The sequence below is a fragment of the Sinocyclocheilus anshuiensis genome, unplaced genomic scaffold (assembly GCF_001515605.1).
Source record: "Sinocyclocheilus anshuiensis isolate Anshui unplaced genomic scaffold, SAMN03320099.WGS_v1.1 scaffold1008, whole genome shotgun sequence".
NCBI lineage: Eukaryota > Metazoa > Chordata > Actinopteri > Cypriniformes > Cyprinidae > Sinocyclocheilus > Sinocyclocheilus anshuiensis.
The window spans coordinates 143,409-156,250 of NW_015548267.1; the positions used below are offsets into that span (position 1 = coordinate 143,409).

The 12,842-nt window shown below is 38.6% G+C and overlaps 1 protein-coding gene across 4 annotated transcripts in view; it reads right to left on the reverse strand.

Annotated features, from left to right (window-relative positions):
- Positions 1 to 12,842, reverse strand: part of LOC107655666 (protocadherin gamma-A12-like) — a 28,070-nt gene that overhangs the window by 11,663 nt on the left and 3,565 nt on the right. The window contains exon 1 of one of the 4 annotated variants that reach the window (XM_016443229.1): positions 4,068 to 6,755. The exons of 2 other annotated variants lie outside the window; for them this stretch is intronic. In XM_016443229.1, the coding sequence (XP_016298715.1) occupies positions 4,068 to 6,509 (2,442 nt within the window). In that variant the 5' untranslated portion in view covers positions 6,510 to 6,755. Of the gene's footprint in view, positions 1 to 4,067; positions 6,756 to 12,842 lie in introns of those variants that run through there. One more of the 4 variants, XM_016443231.1, reaches the window with a different exon arrangement.

Consider the following 12,842-nt stretch of genomic DNA (forward strand, 5'->3'; position numbering starts at 1 on the left):
AAAAATCCGATTTACGATTTAAATCCCCCCCCCCCCCCCTACTTAAAATCAATCTGCAGATGACAAAGAAATTGTTCAAAACAAGCTTTAACTTTATTTTGTTTTGATTTTCCCTTCTGGGATTTGATCTGGATTCCCCCCTTGGGGTTAAAGTGCAATCAGAAACAACAAGCCAAAAACACAAGATGGCAGGCCCTGCCATTGTAAACAGTGAAAATGTAACATAACGTAACATAACATAAAATGTAACATAACATTCTTATCATACCGGATACAGTTTGTAAGACTGTAGGTCAGTGGTCTTCACTATTTTTTACATGGGAGCCGCACTGATAGGGCAAAGTCAATCAGAGAGCCACTTTTACCGCGAAGTATCAAAAGTTACATCCAGTCATAAATAGCATGTCTTTTTATCAATCTGTCATCCCTGATATGCAATGCAATGCAATACAAAAGGGGCTATCATTCTTTATCATTTACCAGTCAAATTTGTAACTGAGACAAGATGATTAAAAAAAAAAATGCAGGATTACCTTAATGCTGGAAAGACCTTAAGTTATTTTATTTTTTATACTAGCCCATCATGTATCTAACCATCCAAGTGCACATTCGGCGTTAAGAGCTGTTAAGATTAAAACTGGCAACTCCGCAGTGAGTCAGTGTCATGGACGTAGGACAGAGCAAGTGTAAATATATTTTGTAGTCTATATTTACGTCTTGTAATGCTGCTGTTTTGGGTATTTTAAAAAAATATATAAATTATTTGTAATGAGCAGACACTGTCTGACCGTGTCTACACCGGACGCGACAGTTGTCGTGCCACGCCCCGCTGCGCTAAAAGTCTGTCTACACTTGTTGACACTACACTACAGTTGCAAATCATCTGAACATAGTGTCAATACAGTTCGTCATAAATAGAATGAGGCATCAGTTTACTGATGGGGATCGTGTCGCATCGCTCCACGCCGCATCCAGTGTAGACAACATCACTGGGTTCTATTGTCTTTTGTCGGCTCACTCGGCAGCATGCCTCTGTTTGAGGTGCAGCAGTAAATTGGTCGTACTGTTACCTTTGCTAGCAACAGACTTCATTCAAACACACTTTGGGTGTTGTTTGTTCTGCGTCTGACACCGCAAAACCGAACCAATTCTAAATTACGGATGACACTACTGTGCCTTTCTTGGGAACGAGTTCTTCCCTGCTTGCTGCCATGTTGTTTGTGTTTCTCTATGGCAAACGCGTGGGGGGAGGGCTGAGCCAATTCGGAACTACGGGAGCCCAGAGGGGAGCGTCGGCGGATGCTAAAAAAAGAAATTTTTACAGTTAATTATTAACTTATTTCCTAAAAATTTTTTTTACTGTCATTTGTTTTGGATATTGTAATAGTGATTATTCTCATTAAATTCCTAATCAATATTTTAAATATATATATATATATACACTGTAAAAAATGACCGTGAATTTAACGGTAAAAGACTGTAAAAATGCTACAGTAGAATTTTTTTTTACAGTGTATATATATATATGTGTTGTTATTATTATTATTATTATTTTATTTTTATTTTTTTTTTTTACATTATAATAATGAGAACTGGAAGTTGTGCTTTAATTGTAATGAAAATTTCTAAAATTAGATTAAAAAAAAGGTAAAGATAAAGAATTATGACTATTTAGGAACATTTGACATTTTTACAAATTCAAATTAATGCAACTTGAAATTAAGTTGAGTCATTATTCTCATTAGATTCTTATTCAATATTTTAAATAAAACTTTTACTGCATGCATTAAGCGTTACAGTAATGAAAATTAGATAGACTGTGCGCAATTGTCATGAAAAGGCAAGAAATTCTAATTTCTGAAATTCTAAAAGCTTTTTAAAGCATAATATGATCTAGACATTTTTTGACAGATTATGTGAGATTCACTCTTAAAACGTTGGAAAGAAAGATGGTAAAAGGGAAGTGAAAGTCAAAAGATGTTTTTGACAGTGAAAAAGAAAAGGTAAGAAACCATTAAGAGTAACTAATGCAAGATTATCACAATCATTCTTATAGGTCCAGAATCTGCTATGGACCAAGAGGACCACACACACACACACACACACACACACACACACACACACACAGCCCTTTCTCTCTGTCCTCAGGTCCATTAGTGATTCCTCCATCTATTGAAACTCACATGCCCACCTTCTCTCACACACACACACACACACACAGAGAGAGAGAGAGCACGTGTCATGATAGCAGAGCCAGATGGCAGCCCAGCGACCCGAGAGACAGAACGACTCTCAAGAGACTTAGAGATGGGACATTAGGTCCTTAACGGAGAGAATGGGAGAAAGAAAGAGGAAAATCTCCATTTCTCAGGCTCATCCCCTACAGACATAAACACAGGAGATTACAGAGGAATTCAGTTTCGACAAACAGCAAACTCATATAACACTTGACCAAAACTCTAGAAATAACTGCTTTGCATGCCACAGAAACACAGGAGGAACTTGCAATAAGAAACTGACAAATCCTACACAAGAGTTCATGCAAATGAGAATTGTCTCACAGTTACAATGGAGATTTACTATGGGATATCCCAGATGTGACACACAGAGTATGTCACATGACTCAGACGTGTGGAGTCAATAATATGAGTTCAGCACAACAGGAAGTCAGGGGTCAGTGCATGACCTCTGGAATCCTGCTATTCTGCCACCTCTTTCTTCCACTACCTACTTCTTATTTATCTCTCTCTCCATCCGTCATATTCCCATCTTTTCCTTCCCCCACCTAAATCCTAATTTTTGTCTGTTGGTTCCTTTTCCTGTCCATCTGTTATCCATGCCTCTTTCAACCTCACTTTAGAGTTTCTGTTCTGTGCACTCACAATGTCTGCTCCATATTTCTGTTCATATCTTCCATCTAAACCAGTGCACTGCAAAAATGTTTCCTTACTCTGTATTTTTGTCTTGTTTTCCAGTACAAAGACATTTGTTTACTTTTTACAATAAACAATTTTAGTGTCTCCACTTGATGTTCAATGTCAAATCTGGGTCCTGAAGCAAAAACAGTTGAGAACCACTAATCTAAATGATTTTTCTCTCTGACAGCCATGTTTCCAAATCTAAAATCTTTCCTTAGTGTGTCTTAATTTTCTCCTCCCTTCTTGTCTGACACCATCCAGACTCTGCTAAATGCTTTTCATTTGTCTTAATATATCTGCACCCTTTTCCTTTGTGATCCCACATCTTCTTCCTCTGTTCTTTCTCCTTTTTCCTGTTTAGTCACAGGACTCACACCCTGCCAGTCTGTTGCAGCTTTTGGAAGCCAATTACTAAATCATAAAAACGGCACTATGACGTACACTTGAAGCATATTTAACAAATTACCCAGCTGCTTCATATAAAACAAAACTATGCTCATAAAACAAAGAAACTCAGAGAAAACACAAAATAGGCTTCAACATGAATAATAACCAGCTCTGAGGTTGAAACATTACCTGATATATTTTTTCCACCTACACTACTGCTCAAAAGTTTGGATTAACTACATTTTTTAAATGTTTTTGAGAGATATTTCTTCTGCTCACCAAGGCTGTATTTATTTGATAAAAAATGCAGTAAAAACAGTATTTGTGAAATATTATTACAATTTAAAAGAACTGTTTTGAGTAGTTAAGATTATATATATATATATATACTTTTAAATGACAATAAAGACATTTATAATGTTATAAAACATTCATATTGCAAATAAATACTTTTCTTTTGAGGTTTCTTTTCATCAAAGAATCCTGAAAAAAGAAAGAAATAAATTTCCACAAAAACATTTAGCAGTAGCAAAAAAAAACAACAACACTGATAATAATGATTATTAATATTTGAGCACCAATTATTTTATGTAGTTTTGATCAAATAAATGCAGCCTTGGCAAGCTAAAAAAAAAAACGACTTTCAACAACATAAAAAAATGATTCTCTTATCCAAACTTTTGAGTTGCAGTGAAAGAAAGAATCCATTAGTGACTCAACAGTGAAGAATCTGATTGGCTGTGGGGATGAGTATGCTCTCACCTCATTGGCTGAGTTCATTAAGTGCTTCCTAGTCAAAGTCATGTTTAATGTGTTGTTATGACTCAACATGGGAGTCTTGACAAACACAAAATCACTCCTGCTGGAGAGTGTTGAGTAGCAGGGTCTGTAGGTCCTTGTGTGAGGTTCCTGAGGCCCTCCGACCACCTCCATATATCTAATGGGTCCATCAGTGTTTAGCTGAAGGTGAAGGTCCTTATGGGCTCTCTGCTGATAGGCATGCCTGGAACGGAAGCCCGTTCTGGAGTAGCAACATGTCGAATCATCCTTGTGCCTGATGCACCGTACCAAGAGCACCGCCATGGTCAAGAGCGACACCAACGACACACAGCCCAATGAGATGATGAGGTACAGAGTGATGTCTGTCATTCCTGTCCCCTTGTGTGGCGTTATACGGAAGTCTGTAGATTTATCCGCGCTTTTTTCTTCTACGGTAACGGTAACCGAAACGCTAGTGGACAAAGCTGGCTGGCCGTTGTCTCGCACAACCACTATAAAGTTATAAGCTGGGTGGGTTTTACCACCCTGTTCGTCGTCCATGAGTTTTTGTGCGGTACGCAGTTCGCCCGTGTGCGGTTCGATGTGAAACAGCGATGAATCGTCCCCTGGAGCGATACTGTAGAAGAGCCAAGCATTGTGGCCGCTGTCGGGGTCAACGGCGACAATCTTGTTGACGCGATGGCCGCCGGGGGCACCGTGCAGGACGGTCAGCTGGAGCCCTGCGTCTTCAGAGTGGGTTGGGTAAAGGATGATGGGTGGGTTGTCATTCTGGTCGACCACAAAAACATGCACGGTGACATTAGACGTCTGCGGTGGAGCTCCAGCATCACGCACCTGCACTTCGATCTTGAACGCATTTATTTGCTCGTAATCCAAAGAGCGTATGGTGAAGATGTTCCCGTTCTCTGGGTTGATGTAGACGTATGAGGAAATGGGGCTGCCGTGGATGGTGGTTGGTAGGATGGAGTATGACAATCGGGCGTTGTCTCCGACGTCTGGATCTGACGCTGAAATTGCTACTATCGGAGTACCAGGAGCATTATTTTCAGCTACATCCACTGAGTAGGAGTTCTGCGAGAACACTGGAGCATTATCATTAACATCTGATAAACGGACCGCAAAAGTCTTCTGAGACGATAGCGGAGGCGAGCCAGAGTCAGTCACAGTGACAACAACAGTGTACTCATCAATGACTTCTCTGTCTAGACGTCCGTCGGTCACAAGTGTGTAGTGTTCTCCAAAAGCTGACTTTAGTTTAAACGGAAGTACCTGGGATACTCTAAGTGTGACTTTTCCATTATCCCCAGAATCTAAGTCTTTTGCACTGATTAACGCAATAACAGTGCCGGTTTCAGCATCCTCCCGGATGGGGCTGGTTAGTGAGGTTAATGTCACCTCCGGAGTGTTATCGTTCACATCGATTATTTCCACTTTAATGTTGCATGAGCCCTCCATGGCGGGAGAGCCTCCGTCCCTGGCTTGAACTGTGATGTCATACACATTGGCTTCCTCATAATCCACATTCCCCACAACACGGATTTCCCCTGATTGAGAATCAACACTGAACATTTTAAGTGTTCTCTCTGGTGTGTATTTACTGAATAAGTAAGATATTTTCCCGTTTATCCCAGAGTCCACATCAGTGGCATTCAGTTTAGTCACAAGCGTTCTTGGAGGAGAGTTTTCCAAAAGACTAACCCTTTTCACCGGCTCATCAAACACCGGCGCGTTGTCATTCACGTCCAGAATCTTAATAAGTAGGAGGGTGGTCCCGGATTTCTCCGGCTGTCCTCCGTCCACGGCCGTGAGCGAAAGGCGAAACGCGGCCTGCGACTCCCGGTCCAGAGCCTTTTCCAGGACTAGCTCTGGAAACTTACTGCCGTCGCTTTTAGTCTCCACGTTTAAAACAAAATAGTCGCTGCTGGAAATGCTGTACGTGCGTAGGGAGTTAATGCCCACATCGGGATCGCGTGCGCTCTCCAGACGGAACCGCGTTCCCGGTGCGGCCGCCTCGGAAATCTCTAGTGATGAATTTACGTTTGGAAACTGCGGCGCGTTGTCGTTTACATCATCAATTTGAACAAGAATTCTGTGAATTTCTAAAGGGTTCTGAAGAAGAATTTGAAGGTGCAAAGAGCAAGTCAAACTTAAAGCGCAAATGCTCTCTCTATCTATAGTCTCTCTAATAACCAAGACACCGTTAGGATTTACCTCGAAATATTGCGCGTTAGATCCCGACACCACCTGTAAATTTCTTTCAGTAATCCTCATTGCGCTGAGACCCAAATCCCTCGCTATATTCCCAACGACAGACCCCGGTTTCTGTTCCTCCAGTACCGAATAACGGAGCTCACCGGACGCGATTGAGAGGTGCATGAGGGAGAGCGCGAGGCAGAGCACGGGCCACGAGCGTCTCCTCTCCATTATGTGCGATCCGGGGAGGGGAAAAGTATCAACTTTTTCGTCTTATAGAATCCATATTCCAATTAAAGTGGCGCTACGATGTCGCGCGTAACGCAGTCCGATTCGCGCGGAGTGAAGGAAGAAGTTTAACATAATTCATGACGGCTGTAAACCTTTCGGGAAATCACAAGAGAGGAAAAAAACAGTCCTCCATCCAGCTCTTCTCCAAAACTCCCTGAATTAGCAGCGCCTCCGCTGCGCAACAGGGCGGAGACTGAGTCACAGAGAGGTCCGTCCTATTGCACACACACAGAGAGAGCGAGAGAGACACCCACACACTTCTCCTAGCGCTTGGAGAAACTTTCACAGCTCAGGTCGACCTGTTTCCAGCACACATGCCAGTGATCTCATGTGGTTTAAAATATTTTAGAGCCGAGATACAGAAGATCAGAGACTCAAAGGAACGCTGCCAATTTGCGAACACGGCCACAGGCCACAAAACCATTGAAAACTTCTATTGACAACTCTGGCAATGTTGCATTTCAAGGTAAAAAAATTGCAATTATATATTTTATCATTATAAAACACTGACGAGAAATGATACGAGGGCGACTGAATACATACAATATTCTATATTCAACATTAGACAAAACAATATTCTACATGTCAAAAGAGGATTACAATGATACGCCGCTAGACGGCGCAGTTTTCCCTCTTTGTTTTCGCATAACATTCGAATTGTACCCAAAAAGTTCTAAATAGTGCTTTTATTGCACGACAGTTTATTAGGAATAAAATATTTCTAGGCATAAAAGAAAACAATTCACACAATTTTTTAAAATGTTCTCAGGCTTTAAGACCTCACTATGAATGAATGTTACTTATCTGTCAAAAATTATATAATTACAGTTGATGAGATACATTAAGCATAGTGATATGGGTACCCATACTATTTATCACCGGCTGATACATCCCAAAACACATCTATACTGATCATGTCCCTCAGGTCTGTGGTGCTGCTTGGCTTAACGAGAGTGAATCCAGTGAATCCAATCTGTTACAAATCTGTCTGTATTTCAAACGACACAAAGGCAAAACAACTACCCAACAAATATTCAGATATCTTTCCCCAGTATATATATATATATATATTTTGTCACTGCTGTTGCCTGCCTAAAGGAGTTATGCAGAACAATGCATATCTTTCTCTCTCTCTGCTCCACGGTGAGGAGAGGCTGGATGAATGTCTTGGTCTGTGCAGTTCTGCTACTGAGACTGAGTTTAATCCAATCAAATATTATTTTGCCATTAAAGATACACCACATAAAAAAAGAGGTGGTTGTATTAAATATTTTGTTATTATATTTAGTCAATAATAGCAACAACAACTTAAATGGGATAATAATAATAATAATAATAATAATGATGTAATAAACATGCAATGCACCATACAGTTTCTGTATATTTAAATGAATGATAACATTATTGTCTTACAGAAAACAAAACAAAACAATTTTGCTATTGTGTGTTATTATTATTATATAAAATTATATTTATTATATTTATAATTCTATTAAAATTTTTTATAATGACAACATATTTATAAGCATTAAAGATACAGAAACTGCATAGTAGTTTATCATTTTTTGCACTGTATAAGTCTATTTAAGAATTATACAGATCACAAACGGTAACAAATTTAAATTTTTTGTTGCTATTGTGTGATTTAAAATGTGATTCTTTAAAGATACAAAAACTGTTTAAAAGTTGGGTGTATAAATACACTGCATGATAACATTCCTAGTATTTGTCAGTGATATTATTATTTTGCTATTCTGTAGTTTCTATAAATATAATGGGTGATTTGCATTATATGCCTCCTGGTGTGAATAAATCTTTATTTGCGCACAGATGATAGGTTTTTAGACTTCTTAAGAATGTATGTTAAATTATAACTATGTTACTGACAGCTGCACATGTGTTTGTGTTATCTTTACTGCCGTCCTGTGGTGAGTTTCATTAACTGCAGCTGTGCGCGCACGCGTTCAATAGCAGGAGGGGAGGGGCGAGCGGAAAACAGTACAACCGCATACACAGATTTATTTATAAAGGAAACAAAAAAAGTACAAACTTATTTTAAGTTATTAAAACGATAGTAAAAAACAAACAAACAAACAAACATAAAATTGTTTTAAAAAAGCAAACTGGAGGGGTTGAGAGACAGCGGATCTCAAATGTTGCTATTAGAGACACTGAGAAGGAGGGTGACGTAAGAGCCCGTTTCAGCACTAGAGCGCGGACAGCGACACTCAGCCGAACGCCTGCTGCTGCAAGCAACCGCCCCAACACACACACACACACACACACACACACACACACACCATCTGTAATCCAATCAGCTCCCAGTAAACCAGTCAGCAACCTCCTCATGCAATGAAATTAACCTCGATCCAAACAACAGTAAAGTATTTCAGACAGCTCTATCACATACAACAGCTGAAAATCTTAAAGATTCCATACATTTTTGAAAGTTAAATCAATTTCAGATGTAGGCTGGTCCTTATAAAAATACAACAGTACAGTATTCAAAAACACCAGAAACTCAGAAAAATGGTACAAATGAATATGTTAAAATAATGATAAAATATTAAACAAAATGTGACATACTATAAGGTTTATAGGGTTTGGGGGTGCAAAGAAACAGACCAGGTGATGTAACCTATATAATTACTGTGAATATAATGTTTATAACCAGTTTGGACACACATTCCTTATTATTGGTATTTTCTAAACCTTTGAATAATACATTCCCTTAAGTATCCACTCAAACAAACAAACAAAAATGTTTTGTAAAGACATACACAGACAGTTTATATTTGTCTAATCAAAAGCTTTTAAGTAAAATACTTTAGAAAAAAAAGTAAGATTATAAGAAACAAATTCACTGATTCATCAATTCAAGTGTATCCAAACTGTTGACTTGTAGCATATATTGAAGAATTCAAAATACATTGCAAAATATCTGAGTTGCTATAGAAAACAGATCTATGTTTTTACCTTTAGAAGTGGAATAATAAAATGTGTGTATGATAAGACTTTTTTTTATTTTTGACATAAAAACATAAAACTACATAGTTTGGGTGTGAGAAATGTGTGTGTTTGTGTGTTCTTCAATGCTTTTCTTACCTTGATTTGCAGACACGAGTATGGATTAGCAGGAGAAGATGATATCACAGCATCAGCAGCAACATGAACATGAAAAAGAAGAAAAAAAAACAGAATTGATTAGAGTGATGCAACAGCAGATGTGTGCAGGACCCTCATACTTACCAAACCCTTCAGTCTGAGACCTTTATCAGGTCTCAAGATACCTCAGCAAGAACAGAAACACATTATTATTTGTTTGTCAGACATAGATATAAATGAAAGAAAAAGAAAAAACAGAGAAAACAGAAAAAGCAGAGAAACTCCTCTGATGAGCAGCAGCTTCAGATATTAATAATTCAAACCTTCTTCATATCGCTCTCTCTTACACACACAAATCTCATCCTTCATAACTGCAGATGACATTGCAGAAAGAAATTGCAATGGCAAAAAATGCTCAGAGTGTACAGAGGTTATCTCTAGTGATCTATTTTGTAAAACATTATTTTATTAGAGACATGAAGATGTGAACAATGTATAATCCCTCAAAATATTTATATTATGTGCTAATTATTTGATGAAAAAATAACAATCCATATAATTGGTCCACATATATATATATATATATATATATATATATACAGTATCTAATTTGCAAAAGCATTATTTACAAACTTTTTTTACTGTTTTATGTATGCATTCTATTCAAAAGTGTGCATGGGGGTGGAAATAAAATGTTATTGTAGAAGAATTATTCAAAGAACCATGAAGAAAATGCACAAATTAATAAGAACAGAATTCCAACTCTCACTGATACAATCACGCTCTCTATAAAAACACAAACAGACACACACTTGTCCCTTCCCCCAACACATTAAACCAGAATCTCTGGCCACTGCATGCCTCCATCCTATAACGGGTGTCAAAGGCCATGAGCAGCACCTCACTACAACACATCCAGCTCTGAACCTTTCACTGCCCCCCTGTGGACTCAAGAATAATGGTACAGGCCTGACCATGAGTCAGCCTGTTGCTGTGGCAACACCATCCCACTAAGGGATGGAAAACGGGCCAGAAGAGGAAGGGGGGAAAACACCAGGAGAGGAGAAAACAGAGGGTATTTATAAACACAGAACAAAGCATATTTATCCTCCACAAAAACAACATCGGACATGACCATCATCTCTCATTTATGCACAAACATAAGCTCTCATATAACTTACCAAACAAAGCTAGAAATATAATCAGTGTGATTAAGGGCAGAATTTAAGGGCTTGTGGTAAGGACGCACGCATGTTTTTTTTTTGCACACTCACATACCGGCTGTGCAGAACACATAAATACATCAGACAAAGACTGCAGGGAGGTGCAGACGGAGAGGGGGAGGGGAGAAACAGGAGTCAGGAGGAGAGAAATAGACATGAAGGAAACAGAGCTACCCTTGTAGGGCAAGCTGATTCACTTGTTAAAAAACCTACATAAGTTATACAATAAGACATTAGATAAACTTGTATTTTTTATGATAAGTAGTTACTTGTATCTGAAATCAACAGAAAAAAGTCAAACATCAAGATATGACCCACATTCAGATATAAAGGAATAAAAACAACTAGTATAAATGGCTTTGTGGCCACATGGCTTTACTTTACTGTCTGTAGACACAGGTCACTGTATGTGTGTGTGTGTCCTACTGTCTCACTGGCCTTAATAAACCCTGTTTAATCCTTTCAGAGGATCAGCGTGCTGCAGGATGAAGACACACACACGCACATGCTGCAACAACACACAAAACATTACACACAAACTCACACAGAATGATGTACATGGAAGCCCCAAGCCAGCATGACTCTGTATGATCTGTGTCACATGTATACAAGAGTTTGCGTGCTTCAAACAAAAGCATTCCTCTCAGAATCAACGATCATCCTGTATTAATCTGTGTGAGAGCCACACCTGTTCACAAAGCTTAGGAGAGACAGATTTTTTAAGGAGAGATGCACTGCTGCATCAAAGTGAGAAGCAGAAAAGAACAGAAAATAAAGCAGGAACTAAGAATTAATTTAAAGATGCTCAAGAGACAAGTAACAAACTGTTTTTCTAGTAAAAAAGACATCAAATGCTTCCCTTTTGCTGTAACCACAGCAACATATAAACATCCATATTGACATAAAGACATTTTAAGCTTTTAAACACCTGACTTTCATAGTTACACGCTATACTTTAGGAATAACATTTTCTATGTATAGCTAAGTAAACATACACACGTCTCAAAGAAAGCATTGCAGTCAAAATACCGTACAGTCAGTCAGATCCTACGTGCCCAACATGTTAGTTTTTAAATTCAAGACAAGTCAGGTAAAAATAAAGCAGAACATAGGATACAAAGGTGATCTTGACCGTTTTACATGTAAAACAGTGTCCTTGACCTTTCATATTGGCTTTTACACAACGGTGATCAGACAATTAAGAACGCTTTGAAGCAAGAAGCTCATTTCAGTGATTTGTGAGGAAACCAAACCTCCCAAAGCTCAAGAGCATGTGGATTTATGATGTACATTAAAGAAAAGGCACTAATAGGTCCAGGAACTGAAGATTAGAGAAATGAAGGCCAGATGTGGGACACCAAAATGCAAAGAGGGTAGTGGTTCACACGGTCACAACCTAAGAAATGCAGATGTGCCCGCCACACACAAACATGTCTGTGCATGATTGACTTTGCCCACAATTCAGCTAGACACTAAAGACATTTAAGACTCATTTTCATTTAAGAAAAATTAAAGGAAAATGTCACTAAAATGGTTATTTTAAGTAGCAACTTCCCATTGTATCAGTTTCCGTAAGCAAGCAGCACATCTGACTACCACATGTCTCTTCTTTAATGTGCTGCAGAGAATAGAGGCTCCACAACTGATAATGAGTCTATTAAAGAGAAGCCAGTAGGGTACACTGGAAAATAAACTAAAATATACAAGATATAAAGTTGAAGTCAACCTGAAATGACTCCCAAGAAGCAAATTTACTTCCGCATTGATGCATTTCAGAGTGGAACAGGACATTAAAGTGAAGCTACTGGTAATTCATTGTGTGTCTGTTTACTGTAAACATGGGCATTTCTAAGACTCTTTTTTTCTGCATTTATGATAGCTCATTTGTGATAGTTATGCGTGTTGTCCACAATGGTAAACAAATTCAGCCCAGCCCCCCCCCCCT